This window comes from Cimex lectularius, unplaced genomic scaffold, assembly GCF_000648675.2.
Source record: "Cimex lectularius strain Harlan isolate CLEC.00 unplaced genomic scaffold, Clec_2.1 scaffold100, whole genome shotgun sequence".
Classification (NCBI taxonomy): domain Eukaryota; kingdom Metazoa; phylum Arthropoda; class Insecta; order Hemiptera; family Cimicidae; genus Cimex; species Cimex lectularius.
In genome coordinates this window covers 573451-595345 of record NW_019392663.1, presented here as the reverse complement: position 1 = coordinate 595345, position 21895 = coordinate 573451, and the positions used below count along the sequence as shown (strand labels likewise).

At 32.9% G+C, this 21895-nt stretch overlaps 1 protein-coding gene across 1 annotated transcript; it reads left to right on the top strand.

The window, feature by feature from the left end:
• Positions 1-1053: 1053 nt before the first annotated feature.
• On the top strand, positions 1054-21794 carry LOC106663568 (CAD protein). Its single transcript, XM_014388484.2, has 34 exons — positions 1054-1280; positions 4507-4645; positions 4710-4983; positions 5066-5376; positions 5486-5671; positions 5916-6096; positions 6165-6365; positions 6743-6976; positions 7035-7256; positions 7324-7527; positions 7589-7807; positions 7890-8310; positions 8519-8650; positions 8815-8990; positions 9050-9249; positions 11282-11489; positions 11555-11773; positions 11833-12031; positions 12272-12423; positions 12487-12591; positions 12664-12906; positions 12964-13212; positions 14823-14987; positions 15048-15209; positions 15265-15436; positions 15495-15610; positions 15670-15885; positions 15946-16105; positions 16194-16450; positions 18415-18556; positions 19421-19491; positions 19552-19730; positions 19903-20107; positions 21389-21794. The coding sequence occupies exons 1-34, from the start codon at positions 1169-1171 to the stop codon at positions 21584-21586; spliced, it is 6630 nt and encodes a 2209-aa protein (XP_014243970.1). The 5' UTR covers positions 1054-1168; the 3' UTR covers positions 21587-21794.
• Positions 21795-21895: the final 101 nt, after the last annotated feature.

The window sequence follows — 21895 nt, the reverse complement described above, 5'->3', positions numbered from 1 at the left end:
TGATTATTTATTTGCAAGTCTCAATGGAGCAAATTCTTACAATTTATTGATATGAACATTAGCATATAAGTCCATTATGTTTAGTGGTCTATTAATTTAAATTACTTCTTTCAATTAATTATTTTTTATGTAAGGTCTTGGTTCAGATGAAACAGTTAGTGATACGAGCAGAATTCAAACCCACGACCTTCAGAGTTCAGCTATTAGTATATAAGGTTCAGTCCATGTTAGACTGCTAATTTTCCGTAAGTCTTAATAATTTTACATAATAAATTATTTTAATATGACTAGATAATTGTTATAATTTTATGTAAGTTGAATAATTCATTGTTTTATACTGACCACCTGTGAATTGCAATTTTAATTTCATCAACCAATTAAAAGGAATTGTATAATTTTTGGCACTTCGCTTTCCCAATCTATAAAACAACATTTGAATAGAAGGGAATCAAACACCTTCAGCAAAACCGTCAATCAATTTAACACTTAAAAAAAAATTGTTAGAAACTGTGTGTATTCTTCCAGTTTCCAACGTAACATAAGTGTTGGGTTGATGGTATACATATTGTGAAAGTAAATGTGGCCTTGAATAATCCCAGTATAACAATTGTTGAAATTTATGGAAGTGGTGAGGATAATGAACTTCGATAGTCTGTATTTTATTTTTCAGCTATGCTTTTCAGGGAAAGAAAAGTAAATAAAGATTGTCGAAGTTCCTTATCCTCACAACTTCCAGAAAATAAAAAGGAAAAACAACTAAATAAAAAGGAAAGAAGAAAACATGATAATTGTTAAATTGCCATGAGAATGTAATTGTTTCACCATTAAAATATCTGAGAACAAAAGTAGCTGCTGAATCTACTTCTACATGTAACAACTTAAAATTGCCTATTAATAAATATTATAAACATTAAGACAATTTTTATGTTTCAAAGAGAGATGATGGAATAAATGTTAACTATGCAAACGATACGGTGAGCTGTAAGACAGTTTCCTGTGTTTTGGCGTTGAGGAAACGCCCGCTCGGGGCTTTCAGCTTTGCCTGGGCGCATGCCTGTTGATCAGGATCAGCACGTGGAATAAATGTGAGCCGGCCCACGCTTTAGAGCCAGTCGAAATCGGTGTTTCAAAAGGGTGACGTCCTTATAAAACTAACAGCGTTTAGTTAATGAGGAAAATGTCAATTTACGAGCCCAAACCGGCGTACCTTATCCTTGAGGATGGCACCGTCTACAAAGGCCACCGTTTTGGAGCTGAAATACCGGTTAACGGTGAAGTCGGTCAGTTCTTTTTATCCAAATTGCTCGTTGGTTTTTTAAAAATTTTATTACGCTTTTAAAAAATTGTCGCGAAATGTTTTAAAAGAGATTTTATAATCAATCAATACTCATTTTTGTTATGTCAGTTTTAAATTTGTAAATTGCAATGACGAAACTGTGGACGAGACGCAATTTAATTATTTTGTTGGTTGTATTTTTATTTTATTGTCTAAAGTAGATCGAATTTAAGCTATGTTTATTCAGAAATCGTGAGATGTAGGTTTCAGAAAACCATTTTCTTTATCCTGCCAACGTTTCGATCTTTATTGAGATCATCTTCAGGGCTCAAAGTGTTAAGCTATGTTTGGTACTTGAAAACCGGCTGTCTTGTCCTCCACACCTAAAAGTTTAATAATTATAATTAAACAAAAGAAGAATATTGCATAACACAAAAAATAATATTTTGTGCATGTTTTGATCATAAACTAATTTTAAAAAGTTACGCACACAGGCTTGTCTACATGTAAATTTTATTTTTAAGCTGGAAGGATATTTTTCTCAAAATATCAGAAACCTTTAATTGCAATTTATTGTTGATATATAACATTTTAATTGTATATTGCATATTATATAGTTAATTGTATGTTATATATATTTTTTAAATTGTATCACAGCATGCAATTTCAATATCGTGTGTCAATAAGCACAATTGTCATAAATATAATATTTAAATATTATAGATTCAGATGATGGGTGTCAATTCCCGAATGTCCAAATGAATGAAAATAAGTAATGTATTTACTTTTTATTATAAAAAAAATAAAAATAAATAAATAAACAACATGGAAATGTTTTCTGACGTTAGCAAACAAATTTAAAATATTTAAACATTTATTTGGACGTATCTATATCTTAACGTAGTCAGCATGTCTATTGTCGTCCAGATGTTTGGACAGGTAAAGGGGCTTCTACGGTTCTCCATCAGGAGGCTGTTCAGGTTGCCCCAGTTCACCCCACAGCCTTCCTTTATGGTGAGACAGGTCCCCTTCACTTCGATTACATAATCAGAATAGATTCCTGAAGATTCTTGCCAGCCAGATTGTAGATAAAGAAATGTATTGGTTTAAGGAAATAAAAAGGCATATCATGCAGTTTAACTTGGACTGTTCTTAGACCGGAACAACATCGGCTGAGTTGAACTGGTTTGAGGCTAGTTAGATGGTCCATTTGACAATATAAAGAGGCAACATTGCCCAGTTATGGCTAATTCAGACAGCTTCCCACTCCATAGAGAGCTTCTATTCAAATCACCAAATTATTTAATAGATATTTCATTACCCTTTGATAGAAAGCGGTGGGTAATTAAGCGTTAAGGGTATCTGTGTAACCTACAGCTACATTAACTGTGAATTTTGTAGTGGTATAGAGCAGGAGGATTTGTTCCCATTTCTTTGCAACTTGCCTGGCACTGGCTGCTGCAAGGAAAAAATATTTTGGTAGAGAAGCTCAGTCTAGTAAGGTTCTGTTAGAATGTTTTAATGGCAAGGATTGGACTGTCAGTCAATTTCTGCAAAGAGGCTTATTCTCTTAAAGCCAGAATCAGAGGTACTGGTGAATGGTGGCTTAAGTGGCTCCTCTTAACGGATTCCCCTGAGTAGAGAAAAGTTAATCCAATACACAACCGTGACATATCTACTCAGAAAACACACTTTGAGCCCTGAAGATTTCAATAAAGATCGAAAAGTTGGCACAATAAAGAAAATGTTTTTCTAAACTACATCACACCAGACTGCATCTCACAATCTCCATATAATCATTATGAAGAACCATTGGCAGGGATGGTCTGAGCATATAATGTATTTTATTATTATTTACTTTTATTGTTTCCATTTACTTTATTTTGGTTTATTTTATTGATTACGTTGTGTAATCATAAATGATGTATTTTATATTTGCAAATAATAATGATTTATTATTACATTACATTACTTACTGAAATTTCTCATGTATTTTTTAAGGAAGTAAATATTCATTTTGTAAATACTAATCATAAATAGTCAGAAGAAAGGTTTTAGTTATTTAAGTCTATGTGTTAGACTCCCTCAGATGGTTTTTACCATGAGGAACATTTTTTTTTAATCTTTAAAAATGTAGATGGGTACAAATTCTGATGATTTATGTGTAAATTTCTGAAACATCCAAATAAAGTAATGAATTTACTTAAAAGAAAAGGAATTGTTTTTTAACAAAACAAAAAATTATAAGACAGTCTTAAAAATTTCCAAGTTATCGGGTTGTCCGGAAAATAATGCAGGATTTTAAGTTTTCATTAAAAAAAATCTATATAAAATATTCTGTTTACGTTTACAGGATTACTCATTTGTATGAATNGTTTCTTTTTTTTTGTTTAATACCAAAATCCTGCATTATTTTCCGGACAACCCAATATAAAAGATACCTATAAAATAAACTTTATTTAAAAAAAGTTCATTTGTAAATAAAATATTGTTATTTTCCAGCCTTATTAATATAATTAATAATATTTTAATAATTACATATCATTTGTAAATTCATTGTATGTTTGATTACCATCACAATATTTTTTGTAATTAAAATTCTATGAAATGACAAATAGAAAGTTAATAAGTACTTTAGTACAACATATTTAATCATATATTTTTGCACCGGTCTTTTGTTGTAATCATTTTGATTGTATTCTGCATAAACTCACTCAAACGAGATTTTTTTTATGTTGACATTGGTTGGTTTGTCAAGTACCTGCAAAAAGAAAAAAATATACACATGTGAAAATGTACAGACCATCAGAATAGAATGATCAGAGACGATCAAGCTATAGGTTCACTTTGAAGATCTAAAGAAATTATTTCACAATGAAGAGTCAGTACTTTAGTACTACATGCCATCATGTATTTTAATAATTCAATTTTTTTATTAACTCATGTTTTGATGATATATGATTTATTTATTTCTTCTTGTCATCTTGTTTTGTAATGATTGAATTTGTCATGTCAAGGATACATGAGGCTTAATTGATGGCCAGTCAAGGATACATGAGGCTTAATTGATGGCCAATCACAAGGAGGATGATAATATACATTTATACTGCCTAAAAAATAAATTTAAAAATTCATCAAATCATAAAAAAAAAAAAAAATGAAATTGCCATTGACAGTTGAAATAAAATGTATGCCTGTTAGTGTAAAACTAAAATTATGTTATTATTTAGTTTTCCAAACTGGAATGGTCGGCTATCCTGAATCACTGACAGATCCATCGTACCATGCACAAATATTGGTTTTGACATACCCACTTGTGGGCAACTATGGTGTTCCAACATGCGAAGTCGATAAATATGGAATACCAAAGTATGCTGGAATAATATAATTATTAATTTATAGATGTATTTCAATAAAACCAGCAAATTTGTAGGTGGTTTGAATCATATAAAATTTGGGCGGCAGGGCTCGTTGTTGGGGAGATTTGTGACACACCCAGCCACTGGCTGAAATCTGAAACTCTTTCAGACTGGATGTTGTCAAATAAAGTACCTGGGATTGCTGGCATCGACACAAGAGAGTTGACTAAGAAGATAAGAGAGAGAGGTTCCTTGCTTGGAAAAATTGTCCTGACACTACCTGAATCGAGTGAGGAACCTTTTCTCGATCCTAATAAACGGAATTTAGTAGCAGAAGTTTCTATAAAGGTGAAAAATGCTGTTATATCAATACATTACTAATTATTATAAAATTAAAATAAAAATATTATTCATAAAATTATACTTTCAGGAGCCTAAATTGTACAAAAATTTGAATTCTTCAGTGAAAATTTGCATAGTGGATTGTGGTATGAAGTACAACCAGTTGCGTTCTTTCTTGTACAGAGGGGTAGATGTTGAAGTTGTACCATGGGACCATCCTTTGAACCCTAACAATTTTGATGGACTTTTTCTCAGCAATGGCCCAGGAAATCCTGAAAGTTGTACAGTAACCATTGAGAATATTAAAAAAGTAATGTCTAGTGGTAAGCCGATTTTTGGTATTTGCCTGGGCCACCAACTTCTTGCAGTGGCTGCAGGGTTCAAAACGTACAAAATGAAGTATGTATATGATTTATTTTTCTTAAATCTGTGCCCCTTGTGAGCTATTTGTATTCCAGATCACTGTATTGTATACACACTGTAATTTTTTCTTTTATTTCTTGTTTAGATATGGTAATAGAGGTCACAATCAGCCCTGTGTCCACCACGGAACAAATCGTTGTTTTTTGACTTCACAAAATCACGGATTTGCTGTTGATGCAAACTCAGTACCCGAGGGATGGAAATTACTGTTCACAAATGCTAACGATAAAACTAATGAAGGCATTGTCCATGGTTCACTTCCATTCTTTAGGTATGCATTGACAAAGTAATGTGCTTACACTCAAATTTGATTCTTTGTTAAAGGCTAATAAAACAAAATGGGGAAAATTTTTTTTTAGAGTAAAGAAGTAAAATGGTATTGATTTGTTATATATTTAAAAACATATTATGTACAAATAATGGAATTTAATTGTGTTCATTCATTAGAAGTGTATATTTTATTTTATTTTATTTTTTTAATTTTAAAACAATTGTTTTGTAATTGTGGTTCAAAGTGTCCAGTTCCACCCAGAACATCACGCAGGCCCACATGATTTAGAGGGGCTTTTTGATATATTCATCACGTTTATCGAACTCCATAAAACAACTGGCCAATGTTCTGGAATTGATTTGAAAATTACTGACTTCTTATCCTACAAACCAGGAACTGCTTTCATTCCTCCAAAGCCAAGCAAAGTAATAATAATAGTATTATCATCAAGCTTGTAAGCCGAAATTATTTGGTTGTCTCTTTTGTTGTTTAGGTGTTGATACTTGGTTCAGGAGGACTCTCAATAGGGCAGGCTGGTGAATTTGATTATTCAGGGTCTCAGGCGATTAAAGCTCTCCAAGAATGTGACATTCAAACTGTTCTCATCAATCCCAATATTGCTACTGTACAGACCTCGAAAGGTCTTTCTGACAAGGTCTACTTCTTACCACTACTTCCAGATTATGTGGAACAGGTACGTAAATTAATTATACTTACGCTATGTATTAAACATCAATGTCGTACATACTACTTTCTTGAAAACATTACGTTGGTCGGTCACATCAAATTATATTGTATTTTTTAGCATTTAAAATTAGACTAACTACAATTTTTGTTCTTATTCTTTACTTAAATAAAATATTGTTGGAAGGTTGATCTCCCACTCAACATACCATCTAGTTTTAAATTCAAATATATTTAAAATTATTATTAAACAAAAAGACCTACACACTTTCTCTCATTCTCACTCCTTGAGAAAACTACAATTTAAAAAAAAAACTTCTAAAAGAAGTTTTTCATTATTTAAATGAAATAAATATCGTGTACAAATCATATTTTAGAATATTTTAGGTTATATGCTCAGAACGACCAGATGGCATTCTTCTGACTTTTGGTGGACAGACTGCCTTGAATTGTGGTGTAGAATTGCAGAAAAATGGAATATTTGACAAGTACAATGTCAAAATCCTTGGCACACCCATTCAGTCCATTATTGAAACTGAAGATCGTAAAATATTTGCTGATCGGGTTAACGAAATCGGGGAGAAAGTGGCCCCAAGTGCTGCTGTATATAGTATCACAGAGGTTATTTAAAGTAAGACATGAGTTAGGTTCTTTTTTCATTAAATATATCAACTTGCAGGCATTGGAAGCTGCAAACAGATTGGGCTACCCTGTTTTAGCAAGATCAGCCTTCTCATTGGGCGGACTTGGGTCTGGCTTTGCAAATAACGATGAGGAATTGAGAAAACTGTCACAACACGCCTTTGCTCACTCCAATCAACTCATTATTGACAAGTCATTGAAAGGGTGGAAAGAAGTTGAATATGAAGTTGTGAGAGATTCTTTTGACAATTGCATAACGGTAGGGTTTAACACTTGTACAGTTATTGCTAATTTAATTCTGAATTGTGCTTCCTTACATCTTCCAGGTTTGCAACATGGAAAATGTTGATCCTCTTGGAATCCACACAGGAGAGTCTATTGTTGTAGCTCCGAGTCAGACACTTAGTGATTATGAGTATAATAAACTAAGAACAACTGCTCTTAGAGTTATACGTCATTTTGGAGTTGTGGGTGAGTGTAATATACAGTATGCACTGAGTCCCACTTCTGATGAATTCTATATTATTGAGGTAATGTTTATTTATTTATTTTTTTCCAACTGATTTCCACTGCCTTAATGAATATTTTTAGGTAAATGCTAGGCTTTCTAGAAGCTCCGCGTTGGCTAGCAAAGCCACTGGCTTCCCTTTAGCGTATGTGGCTGCTAAGCTTGCCTTGGGCCACTCCCTTCTGGATATTAGAAATTCTGTTACAATGAAAACGACCGCATGTTTCGAGCCAAGTTTAGATTATTGTGTTGTCAAAATTCCAAGATGGGATCTGAGCAAATTTTCAAGAGTTAGCACAAAGGTAATAAAACACATGTGACGGCTTCAAATTAATTTTATATGCAGCTTAATAGAAAATTGGTTAATATATTTTATTTTTTAAGATTGGAAGCTCCATGAAGAGTGTTGGAGAAGTGATGTCTATCGGGAGGAAGTTTGAAGAAGCTTTTCAGAAGGCCATGCGAATGGTGGATGAGAATGTCATTGGCTTTGATCCCTATGTAAAACCGCTTTCAGATGAGGAACTTGAACAGCCGACAGACAAAAGGATGTTTGTCCTCGCAGCCGCTCTCAAGTCAAATTACACTGTGGATAGACTTTACCAGCTGACCAAAATAGACAGGTGGTTCCTCTACAAGATGAAGAACATAATTGAGATGCAGACATTTCTTGAGTCCGTGCCTCATCAAAACCTTACCAATGCTCATCTGCTCAAAGCTAAGCAACTAGGGTTTTCAGACAAGCAGATCGCATCATTTGTCAAGAGTACAGAGCTGGCAATAAGAAATAAGAGGGCTGAAAATGGTAATTTTAAATTGTTTGTAATTATGACTAAAATAGTTTTATAGCTTGATCATGGTCTTCTTATTCTCATGGGCACATAATGCTGAATGAAACCCACAGAAAAAAAAGCCAGTGTGAACAGGAAGACCTGGATGGTCAGGGACTATTGAGCTACTGGTTCATTACCTAACTACAAAGTTCACAATAAAATAATTTTTAATTATTTAAGGAATTACACCATTTGTGAAGCAAATTGATACTGTAGCTGCAGAATGGCCTGCATCAACGAATTACCTTTACCTTACTTATAATGGTGCTTCTCACGATTTATCATTTCCGGGTGGATTTTCCATGGTTATTGGTATGTTTTACATTAATAGTTTATATTTAAAAAAGAGAAGTTTATATTTTACAATACTACTTCTGTTTAAAAAAAAAAAATAGTTGCATTTTATATGTATGCTGAACGTATCGTCCTTTTTTCTTCTATAAAAACTAATCCATTTTAATTATCTTTATTTACAGGATCTGGTGTTTATAGAATTGGAAGTTCAGTAGAATTTGACTGGTGTGCTGTAGGCTGCCTGAGGGAGCTAAACAAACTTGGTAGAAAAACAATAATGGTCAATTACAATCCTGAAACTGTAAGTACGGATTACGATATGTGCGACCGACTCTACTTTGAGGAAATATCATTTGAGGTAAATCTTCTTCAGGTCGGTATGACAAATGACAAAATTGAATCGACATGAATTTTTAGATCGTCATGGACATATACAATTTGGAGAATCCTGAAGGCATAATATTAAGCATGGGTGGCCAGCTTCCCAACAACATAGCCATGGACCTCCACAAACAGAAGGCACGGATTTTAGGCACTTCACCTGAGAGCGTCGATGGCGCTGAGAACCGATTTAAATTTTCAAGAATGTTAGACAGAATTGGCATTTCTCAACCGAGGTAAGTTCAAATTACTCTATGTACTTAGTATTAACATGTGCAGTCTACTCTCGGTAGGTCGAAATTAAAGTGACTGGGCATAATTGTTTGACTCATCTGCAGTTCGATTTTTTAAAGGTCGACTTATAAAATTAAAAAATAAAGTAAATAAAAATAAGGAAGATTAGTAATGGTGCATTGTGAGATTTCTCCATATGGTTAGTAAGGTGATGAATCTCACCTGACAGAAAAACCACTGTGAAGCCTTAACGATACAGGCAAGCATGAAACTACTCAAAGATGTATAAAAAGAATAAAAAATTAGCACACTTGAAAACTTACTTATACACAAACATAACGCACTCAACACTAAAAACTCATAAATACACAAATTAATAATAGCTCACAAACATCATTCATACCATTCAAAACTATACACATTAACATGTTGGCTGTGTAAGATAGCAATAAAAATTATAATTTAATAAAAAAAAGTTAATATTGGACAATTTTAACTCATTTTTAACACACCCAAATTGAATGTAAGTTCTGCGGGTTCGTAATCCATTTACTACGAGTGGCACAACTCTTGTGTCATTACATTTTTATTACTTTGATAAACGATAAAAAACATTGACATCCATTTTAAGTACCAGGGAACTATTTTACTTAATAAATTGGTTCTTCCATGGGCATCCAAAACGAATTCACATAGGTCGCATAAAAACTGAGTCGTAGTGGATTTACAAGTTAAAAAAAAATCTTTGGTGATGGCATTCAAGTGTTTGACACATAATGTGAAAGTCCCTTCACTGGCCCTTTTTCTCAGGTTGACTAGTTACAGTGTTCCTAGTATTTGGCACAAATTCGACTTATAGAAGTAAAATTTAGCAAATGATATTGGACCAGAGAATTTGTTTGTCTTAACTATGAATTTGACTATCTGTCAAAATTTGACATATCGAGAGTTTTATGTATAATCTTTGCCTTTGTACAATTTTGTTTTGGTGGTTAAAGAAAAAAAAAATGTTTATAAACTTAAAATATCTTTGTTAGGTTGACGATATCTTAATGCCGGTGATTCTACTTTAATTTCAGGTATTTTTTAATAAACCTAATGCTGTCCTCTTAATGAAAAAAATTAAGGCTGAAATAATTTAGCATGCTTTGATTAATTGTAGGTTTTGGTAGTGCTAATATGTTTAGAGCACAAGTTATTTTATTTTGCTTTTTTAAGTAAGTTATTGTTACTCTCTTTATGTACATTATGCAGTTATAAGTTTTGGTTTGAGTATCAAAATACAAAATAAAATTTATTATAGGTTTATTAATGTACTATGTTTTTTTGCTCATTACTTAACGGTCACTAAATGTTACATATTACTGTTTTATTTTATTGCATTAGATAATTTCTATGTAATGTTTAGCATTGTACAGAAAATGGTAATTGTTTCTCTCTTTTTTACATATTACAAATGTATTTTTGAAAGTTTGCATTGTGTGCTTCGTTTCTGAATGCTTGATTCTGTTTAATGCTTTTATTAATTTTATTTCCTTCTTCATTACTCTTATTTCAACACTCAATTTTCAAAATTTGATGTACTAATTTATTGCATTTATTGTTTTCAATTTTTTATTGATCTAATATTAAACATTGATTTTCATAATGCTAAATTTTTTCTAAGGTTTGCTTTTTAATAATTTTAATTTAATATTTTATTATAGTTTTATAATTATTTATTTTTTATAGAACTTTATAATCCTTTTTCTAATCATGAGTTCTCTAATTCAAACAGCATTGAATTGTGTTTGTTTAAATAAAAATATTCAACAATGGATTCAATAATGTGTGCGTGCGTGTGTGTTTTCAGCATGCATAACTTTTTATTTACTACTGTTCTTGCCAGTGGTTATTTTCTTCTGGTGTAAAGCAATCTTTTGTTATAGTTTCAACCATTATACTCGTTTAAAAAACAAATATTCAACCGAAACCTAGCTTATTGTAAAGGATGTTCTTGATGATGATAATTGTACTCCATATGATGTTATTTAGATGGAAGGAATTAACAAACCTTCAGTCTGCCATTGATTTCTGTGATGAAGTCGGCTATCCTTGTTTGGTGAGGCCATCGTACGTTTTGAGTGGTGCTGCTATGAGTGTGGTTCATTCGGAGCATGACCTCGAAGAATATTTAGCTGTAGCGAGTGAAGTTAGTAAAGAGCATCCAGTGGTTATTTCCAAGTTTTTGCTCGAGGCAAAGGTAATTACTTTTTTCATTAAATATATTCGTATTATTTCATTACATTTTTTAAATTTTTTTAAAAGGAAATAGATGTTGATGCTGTAGCTTGCGACGGGGTAATTTTATGTATGGCTGTTTCTGAGCATATTGAAAATGCTGGGGTTCATTCCGGTGATGCTACTTTAGTCACTCCTCCACAAGACATCAATTCTGAAACATTGGCCAAAATTTTGGCCATATCTAAGGCAATTGCAAGTTCGCTTGAAGTCACAGGACCGTTTAATATGCAGCTGATTGCGAAGGTGCATTTAGTAGAAATAAACATAGAAACGTGTGTAAAACTTATGTTTCCATTTTTCAGGATAATGTTCTCAAAGTTATTGAATGTAATGTGAGAGTTTCACGCTCATTCCCATTTGTTTCAAAAACTCTAGATCATGATTTTGTCGCCACTGCAACAAAAGTGATAGTCGGCGAACAAGTTGAACCCGTAGATGTTCTTATGGGATGTGGCAAAGTCGGGGTTAAAGTGGCAGTCTTCTCTTTTTCAAGATTGGCAGGTAATCAATCTTATATAAGTAGCCAATATAAATTAAGAGTTTATTTTTTTTGGTTGTTGATTTTTTATATTTCTTGGGCTTCTTTTCAGGAACTATTCAGCCATCAAACTCATTTTCTTTTTATTGATAAGAAATTGTATAATATCAATAAAAAGAAAATGAGTTCGATGTCTAGTTCCTGAAAAGAAACCCAAGAAATATAGATTGAGTATTTTTTTTTATTAATTAGTAATTTTTAAGGGGCTGATGTCATGCTTGGAGTTGAGATGGCATCTACAGGTGAAGTGGCTTGTTTCGGTGATAATCGCTATGAAGCTTACCTAAAGGCGATGATGAGCACAGGCTTCCACATTCCACAAAAAGCTATTCTCCTTTCAATTGGAAGTTTTAAGGTTAATAAATGTAATTAGCCTTCCTGAAAACAATGTCTAACCAAATCATTTGTTTCCCCACAGCACAAAATGGAATTGCTTCCTAGCATGAAATCATTGCAGAAGTTAGGCTACAAATTGTACGCCAGTATGGGCACAGCTGACTTCTACAACGAACATGGAGTTCATGTGAGTGCTTGCCCTTTGAGCTTTTTTCAACATATAAACTGTATAAGAAATTCAAACAAATGTATTTTGCAGGTGGAACCAGTTCAGTGGATATACGAGAATATAGGAGAAGCAACAACATCAGGGGAATTGAATAGTTTGGCTGATTATCTTGCGAGGAAAGACTTTGATTTAGTTATTAATTTGCCAATGAGGACAAGGGGTGCGAGGAGGGTGTCTTCGTTTATGACGTACGGTTACAAAACGAGAAGACTTGCTGTCGAATATTCAGTACCGCTTGTTACAGATGTCAAGTGTGCTAAACTACTTGTTGAGGTAAAACGTTAATAAATTTTAACTTAAACCTTGATTGATAAAAATTGTTATTTACAGGCATTGTTAAGGATTAAGCAAGCTCCTCTGATGAAGACACATACAGACTGCCTTACTTCCCGTAAAATTATCCGTCTTCCAGGTCTTATCGATGTCCATGTCCATACCAGAGAGCCAGGAGCAGAGCACAAAGAGGATTTCAGTACGTGCACAGCTGCAGCACTCGCTGGCGGCATAACGATGATTTGTGCAATGCCAAATACAAACCCTGCATGCGTTGATGACACAACATTTGCACTTGTGAAAGAGGTTGGTATTTTTGTTATAATAATTCATAATATTGATAAGAAAACAATATGTAGGCTGTGGATTGCAAATAAAAAATTAAAAAAATACTATGAAACTTCCCTTGAATGGACAAATTCACTCTTCACATTAAAATCTTATATAAAGTAGACACTCCCAATAACGGACACAGACAGCTTTTTCATTTATACTGCTACAACTCTCCCAAAAGCTTAGCAGCCTCCAAACGTAAATGTTTTCTTAAAACACCATTTCCCCTATGTGTTTTGTTTGCCTTTCTTTTCCTAATATTCCTACATTTTGATTATGCCACATTGCAAACACGTTTAAGTATTTCTTCATTGCATTTGAAACTTAAAGAAAAAATAATATAATTAAGATGAGTGAAAGTGAAAAATTAAGTGTGCGAGACTTGGCAGCTAAGTTTTCCATCGGAAAGACCCAGGCTAGTGAAATTCTAAAGGATAAAAAGGAACTTTTAGATAAATTTTACAAACACAGAAATGACCAATCCCGCAGATTTTTTCCTAAAATGTCCAGTCTGATCAAAGACAGGGTGTATTTGTATGCTTTTGCTTGGGCTTCCAAAATACCAATGTGGGGCTCGATTATCCAAGAAATGGTCACAGAGGTTGCAAAACATTTAGGTCTAATAGATTTTAAAGCATCTTCAGGTTGACTCGACAAATTTAGAATTTGGCATAAGATTTATTTTGAGACCAATAGTGGAGCGAAGGATCGAGGTTGTATAAAACCTTAAACTTAAAGCTTAAACAAATATTGCACCATTTTGAACTCTAAAACATTTTTAATTGTGATGAGAGCATTATTTTACATAGAAAAAGTTTCAAAGTAGCGTTTATCTTTGCTCTTATTCAAAATTATGTTTGGTGAATTGTAGAAATAGAGCCATAGAAAAGATTAAAAATCCTCAGTGTCTGAAAGGTTTCGATATCTTTAATCCCCATTGTGGCCCATTTTGTAATACTAACCTTTTTTTCCACTTTTATCCCAAAAACAGACATTTCGGTAAAGCAGGCAATAATTTATTCTCCAAGGGTGTTCATTATATGGAAATTCCAACTTATTCAGTTAGTTCAAATTTTTAAGATTCATCATTCATATACAAAAACAATTTTACCACTGTTTAAAGTGTGTAATGTACAACTTTATAATAAAATTAAATTGAAAGTGTTATATTACAAACACCAATTTCACTTGAAACATTTTTTTGTTATTACATTAGCCCAGGATGTAAATATTATTTTATATAACATCTAATATATAAATCCTTATATGCATTTAGCAATCATAATGAACCTTATTAATTATTTTAAATAATTATATTTTTAATCTAAAGTCTTACTTTTCATCTCAACCAAGACCTTAGAGTAAAAGCATAATTAATTAATCTAACATATATTTCAAACAATTACAATTCTAAACAAGCGAGGGGATGAAATCGACCTGGCATCCAAACGGTCACCCACCTACCACTCAGCGGGTAGGAGAAGCAAGCTTGTCATTTAATGTTTAAATATAAACCCTTTCCTGTATTTGTATGAGGGTCTTACCAGAGTTGTCAATGTTAAATTGTGTTTATTTTATTTTAGTTGGCTGCAGAAAAAGCACGGTGTGATTATGCTATCTATCTTGGTGCTACAGAGGATAATTTCAACCTGATACCAGACCTTGCCCCAAAGGCTGCAGGTTTAAAGATGTACTTAAATGAGACATTCAACACTCTGCGACTGCGTGATCTGACATTCTGGAGAAAAGTAATTCCTTTATATACATTAAGGGAGTATCTAAATTTTAGTTCGTTCTGTTTCCCTTAGCATTTTGATTTCTGGCCGAAGAAATATCCGCTCTGTGTTCATGCAGAAGGGCAGACCACAGCGGCCATCTTGTTATTGGCCACACTGCACAACCGTCCCATCCACGTTTGCCATGTAGCACGAAAAGAAGAAATACAAATTATAAGAGCAGCTAAGGAGAAGGTACTTTAAAAAAATTCTGCTCTATTTCTTCATGTTATATATTGATAATGCCCAGGGACTCCCTGTGACGTGTGAAGTCTGCCCACATCACCTTTTCCTAACAAATCTTGCTAAGGAATATTTAGGAGAAAATAAATCCCAAGTCAGGCCGGTTTTGTGCAGCGAAGAGGACAGACAAGCCCTTTGGGAAAATCTGGACATCATTGACTGCTTCGCCACAGACCATGGTGTGTTTCGGACCCTTTGATTCAGTGTAGTTGTATAACTAAAAATCTGGGTTTTTAGCCCCTCATACTTTGGAAGAAAAACTTAGCGAAAAAGCTCCTCCCGGCTTCCCAGGATTGGAAACTATTTTACCCTTATTGCTCACTGCTGTTAATGAGGGAAAATTGACTATTGAGGTATTTCCTTTTGTCTGTAAAAATATTGAATTACAAATGACATATTTTTTAAACAATAGGACATTGTCGATAAAATGCATAAAAATCCAAGGCGTATTTTCAACCTACCAGAGCAGCCTAATACTTACATAGAAGTTGACATGGATGCGGAATGGATGATACCAGATGCGCCTACTTTCAGTAAAGCAAAGTGGACGCCTTTTGCCGGTATGGCTGTAAAAGGTGCAGTTCACAGAGTTGTTCTCAGGGGTGAAGTCGCTTATGTTGAAGGACAGGTAATTTTATATCTTTGCAGCTATAATTATAAACAAATTATCTTAATATATTCTTTGCAGGTTCTTACCAACCCTGGGTTTGGCCGAGACATGAGGGAGAAGAGCAACAAGTTAAACTTAATCGTTTCAACTGTAGATCATATACCAAGCAGGCCTGAATCTGGTCTTGACATGATATCTCCACGCGACCGCCATAATTCATTATCTGAGCATGACCATGGTTTGTTTGGTTTTTATTTAAATTTTTTAAAAATATTTATTCAAGTAACCATAATTTTCTCACCCTCCCTTTCCAAAAAAACAAAAAGAATTGCATTTGAAAGTCAGTGAGACGCTTCGACCGATTTCACCTATTCCTTCACTGCCTGCGCTACACAGAGCGAAAGGTGAGAATTTGATAATGCCCATTACTCACCAGCCACATGTCTACTCGCAAAGTTTGCACCATCAGCATATTCTGTCTGTGCACATGTTCACAAAGGAGCAGCTCAACGATCTATTCAATTTGGCACAGACTCTTAAGATATATGTGCAGAAAGAGCGACCGATTGAACATATTCTCAAGGTGAATGTTTTACATTTTAATTAATTCTGATTATGCAATATTAATTATTATTTTTAAGCTTATATTCAAAATATACATTTATACAATATAAAATTGCTTGATTGAATTACTTTTAAACAATTTATTCAGACATTCTGGATTTTTATACATTTAATAAGCAGGGAGGAATATGTAACAGGCAAAGATTTGAAATATTATTATATATAAAATTTCACAAAGAGAATCAAAATATTTTGAACTATTATATTTTAACATACGTATACTTTCAATATATTGTACAATAAAAATAAAGAACAAGAAAAATGTACATTCTCAAATACTTAAAAATATATAAACATAACACATTCAACTTATTAAAAAAACTCATACCCAAATTAATCTCACAAACATCATTTACACCATTTAAAATTAATTATACAAATTAAAAAGACAAAGGACCGAAGGCCAAAAAAACCAACAAGAACAAGAAAAAATCTCTAAACCAAAAACTCAAGATCGAAGGTCAAAAAGACTGACTAGAGCAATCAAAAAGACACAGACTTGATTCATCAAACACACTGACAAACAACACTCGTACCTACCCAGCACCCCACAGCCTAAAAATTCATTCCACAAAAATCACCCAAATACTGAAGACGGTGAAATGTTTTTGATCTGAAAATGAAGTTTTTCAAAAAGGGAAAAAATGCCGTAATATTCTTCATGTTATCAATAGTTTAAACTAGTTAAAGTTTTTCAAATTTAAATCTGGTAAGTGGCTATAAAACTTGTTGAACTGCATCATCAAAACTATGGTGCTCCTTTATGAATTGGTTATAGCTCACTATCCAGTTTTAGGCCTTGTTTTTTTAACTTTAGTTTATGTTTGTGCTAGTTTTTGTTTTTCTTTCCAGCTTGGGAAATGACAACAGTAACTTTTACTTACAAGAATTAGCCCTGGTGTTTTGTGGTCTTTTTGGGTTTGGTGACCAACTTTGTTCATTTGAAATTTGATCATAACCAAACCATAATTTTAATGCTAAATTAAAAAGTGAAACAAGAACAGTAATTACTCTCAATCATACAGGAGGATTTAACACCCTACTTCCTAATGTGTGGTGATTAGTGACCGTTAATCGATATTTATTTAGAAATCGTGAGATGCGGTCTGGTGTGATGTAGGTTTCAGAAAAACACTTTCTTTATCGTGCCAACGTTCCGATCTTTATTGAGATCGTCTTCAGGGCCTTGTGTTGTCTGCATTTCAGCAAAAAAGTTCTCTGATTGATGGCCGATGCGAGTTTCTTCTCATTGTTGGCGATGTCCTTCAGTATACTTTTAGCTTCGTGTCCATATGTAGTTGCAATTTGTTCATCGAATCCCATGTTCTTCGTTCTTGAAGAGACGAGTTCTACAATGAGAAGAAACTCGCATTGGCCATCAATCAGAGAACTTTTTTGCTGAAATGCAGACAACACAAGGCCCTGAAGATGATCTCAATAAAGATCGAAACGTTGGCATGATAAAGAAAATGTTTTTCTGAAACCTACATCACACCAGACCGCATATCACGATTTCTAAATAAACTACTTCCTAATATTGGATAATACAATAACAATAACAACAAGACAAAGCTAGAAACTAAATTCCAGTTCCAGTTTTACTTTATTTTATTTTCAAAAGTCACAACACTTTCTAAGTAATTGTAGAAAAATGAACCTAAATTTGAATCGAGGGTCTGCAACAGCGGAGGTCATATCAACCCTTGGGGCGTTGGTGTTTTCTTAAAAAAAAAATAAAAGCCCTCTGGTAAGTACGTCGGGTTCAAATTCAGGGCAGCTGGATTTATACCTAGGATCGTTACCAGTGATGAATCTCTGTGTCAGTGCTTTAACTATTGCAGCCACCAATGCCCTCCCCTATTATCAAATTATTTGTGCATTTTATGAATATTAGATTTAATAGTGCAAATGTGTAATTTTTAGGGAAAAGTTATGGCTTCAATATTTTATGAAGTTAGCACCAGGACAAGCTGCAGTTTTTCTGCAGCAATGCAACGTCTTGGAGGAAGGGTAATCCATATGGAAGAGTCCAGTAGCTCAGTGAAAAAAGGGGAAACCTTGGAAGGTTTGTTTTGTTTTGTTTATATTATTGAACATTTTGTCTAGCGTATATTTACTTATTTTAAATTTGTCCACATACGATATTTATAGAACAAGATAATAATTATAGACTTAAGAATAATAATAATTTTAGATAAAACTCTTTTCCTTTTACTTTGGTTGTTGTGTTCTAATTCATCAGTGACTATAATTTTTGGAGTTTGCTTTGTTTGAGATTGTTAAAGCATCTAATTGTTAGTATTATCATAGAGGTTCTATGTTCAAAGATTTAATCAAATCAATTGAACAAGTTTTGTAAAATTGTCTGACTGAGTAAAATTATTCTGTATTAATCCATATTTGTTTAATGGTCATAATTGATCATATTAATTATTCTTTTCATCTAAAGTTTTTGGTTGAGATGAAAAATGAGTGTCACCAGCAGGATTCAAACCCATCTCAACCAAAAATCTCAGATGAAAAGAAGAATAATTAATATGGACAATTATGACCACAAAACAATTTGTATTAATTTAATAATTAAAAGAAGTAATTATTTCACTAACACCTCCCCGTGGCCACTTCATAAGTCGCTGTGAATCGAATCTTGATTACACGACATTTGAAAATATGGCAAAAAGAGGGGTTGTAGGTTGAGATGGGAAGTTGGTGTCCAAGGGGATCGAAGACACGATGGCTCAAGTGGTTAGAGCAGCAGTGTATTGAACTGAAGGTCGTGGGTTCGAATCCTGCTTGTGTCACTATTTTTCATCTCAACCAAAAACCCTAGATGAAAAGAATAATTAATTGGATTATTCTGTATCTCGTCCTATAACAGGAATTATTCTACTATAACCATTTTAACTTAATAATTTTATAAACGTTTTAGATACTGTTATTGTAATGGCAAGTTATTCTGATGTTGTTGTTTTACGTCATCCTGAACCCGGTGCTGCATCTGTAAGATTAAACATTGTAATCATAATTTTGACTGTGCTTATAATATATCATTGTCAATAGCGAGCTGCTCATCACTGTAGAAAGCCGGTAATAAATGCCGGAGATGGGACAGGTGAGCATCCGACACAAGCACTCCTGGATGTTTTTACAATCAGGGAGGAGATCGGCACTGTGAATGGCCTCACGATAACAATGGTTGGTGATCTCAAGAATGGAAGAACTGTTCATTCACTTGCAAGGTTAAATTCTTTTTTTTACAGTAGTTTAATTTTTAAAAGCTGCTACGAGTGATTTTACTTATGACTGCTTGATTTGCACAACCTAGCTAGTTGATAAAGAATGCAAAAATGGTGTTTACTATTTAACTTTATTAATGGTATATATAATCTCTTAGCTTTCTTTTATTTTTAGACTGTTGACCCTTTACAACGTCCAACTTTGTTATGTATCTCCTCCTTCTCTTGAAATGCCAGATTCAGTCTTTCAATTTGTCAGGGACAAGGGAATAACGCAGAAACAAATGGCATCTCTGGAGGAAGCTTTGCCTGAATCAGATGTCGTCTACATGACACGAATTCAAAGGGAGAGATTTCCATCACAAGAGGAATATGACAGGGTATGCATCAAAATATTTATATTAGATCAGTTTCTTCAGGGTTCATATAGCCTCGCAGTTGAAATACCGTCATAAAAAAATATATTTTTTTAATATTGCTATTATTATGTAATTGTAATACAGAAAACCAACAATCTCTGTCCTGATTGTCTTATGTGACAAAATGATACTTTCATCAAATATGATTTTATTTTTTATTTTATTTATTGTTATTTTTAATCAAAATCAATAGTTACTATGTAATAGTTTATATGCAATTTTTTCGAAATTAAAAATTTGTCAGGTGGGTTCGAATCCCACCTGTGACACAAATTTTTAATTTTGAAAAAATTGTGTATTGATTGTATAATTAAGCATAAGTTGATAAAAATAATTAAAAAATTAAATCAATGGTCCAAGTACATACAAAAAAATGTGTAATATTTAGTGACAGTTAAATAAAATACAGAGTTTTACGTTAGTGCTTGTATAGAAATATTTCACATTTAACATTTTAGCACAGTATTCACTAGAGGAGAAATTTTTACATAATAAATATCATTTTAATTTAAAATAAATTATTATCGCACTATATCATAAATGTTTTTACACTATTTGCACATGTCTTGTAGCTTACATGGCTTCAGACCTAATGCCTTTTTTCCTCCTACTTTGAAGTGGACAGCACCTTGACTTTCCTAAGTTGAAATGGAACTTGTTGAATTGCTAGTGAATTTTCTTTTGTAAAATAAGGAGTTCTAGTTTTTCCTCACATACCATTCAGCATTTATTGTCATTTGTGCTGTTTTATTATAGTTGCAGGCGCTTTATTTTGGATGAAGACTAAGTTTTATTAAATTACCAAAAGGCATAATCCACATTTGATAGTAGTTTGTATGTTATTGTATAATAGTTTATATATAATAGTTGTAGTTAGTTGTATAATATTGTGATATGATAATCCCCACATTCTTAGGCAAGAACTTTTCTGAAATAATTTGTTGACCGGTTTAAAGGTCATTTGGTTACAAATTTTTGCATGAAATTTTAAAGTATGCAATTTTACTTGGGCTTTAGTACTTCACCTGCATCCTGACCTTGCCCCTTCAGACTACTACCTTTTCTGAAAAATAGTATTAGTAGTAGTGAATGGTCTGACAGGAATGAATAGATAATGATCAAACTACAAGTACAATTAGAACAGTTACAATGTTATCTAATGTAATATATTGTTGAAAAGCATGTAGCAAAAAAAATAAAAAACCAAAACATTATAGAATTAAGTTAAATGTCTTTTTTCAGGTTTGTGGTCTTTTTGTTTTGACACCAGAACTGATGACCAAGGCAAAACGGAAGATGATCGTAATGCATCCGCTCCCGAGGGTCTTTGAGATAAGCCCTGAACTTGATTCGGACCCAAGAGCTGCTTATTTCAGGCAAGCCGAAGGTGGAATGTATGTTAGAATGGCGATCCTCACCATGGTTTTAGGCAAATTCTGAGTTTGGCAATTAAGCTTATCAGAAGAAGACTATTTTACGTACCTACACTATACAACTGGATATATTTTTAATTATACATACTAAGATTTTTTTTATTACTATTTTTTTAATTTTACTATGTATAGTGTACTATTATGTTCTTCCTTTGGAAAAAATAAAAAATAAATAAATAAAATAAAAATAAATCAATGCTGTGATAAAGTTGATATTTTTTCATTGCATTTCTTGCCAAATCACACATATTAAAAAAAAAAGATGTTTTAACAATAAATACTTTTCAATCAAAATTGTTTATTTATTATAAATTTC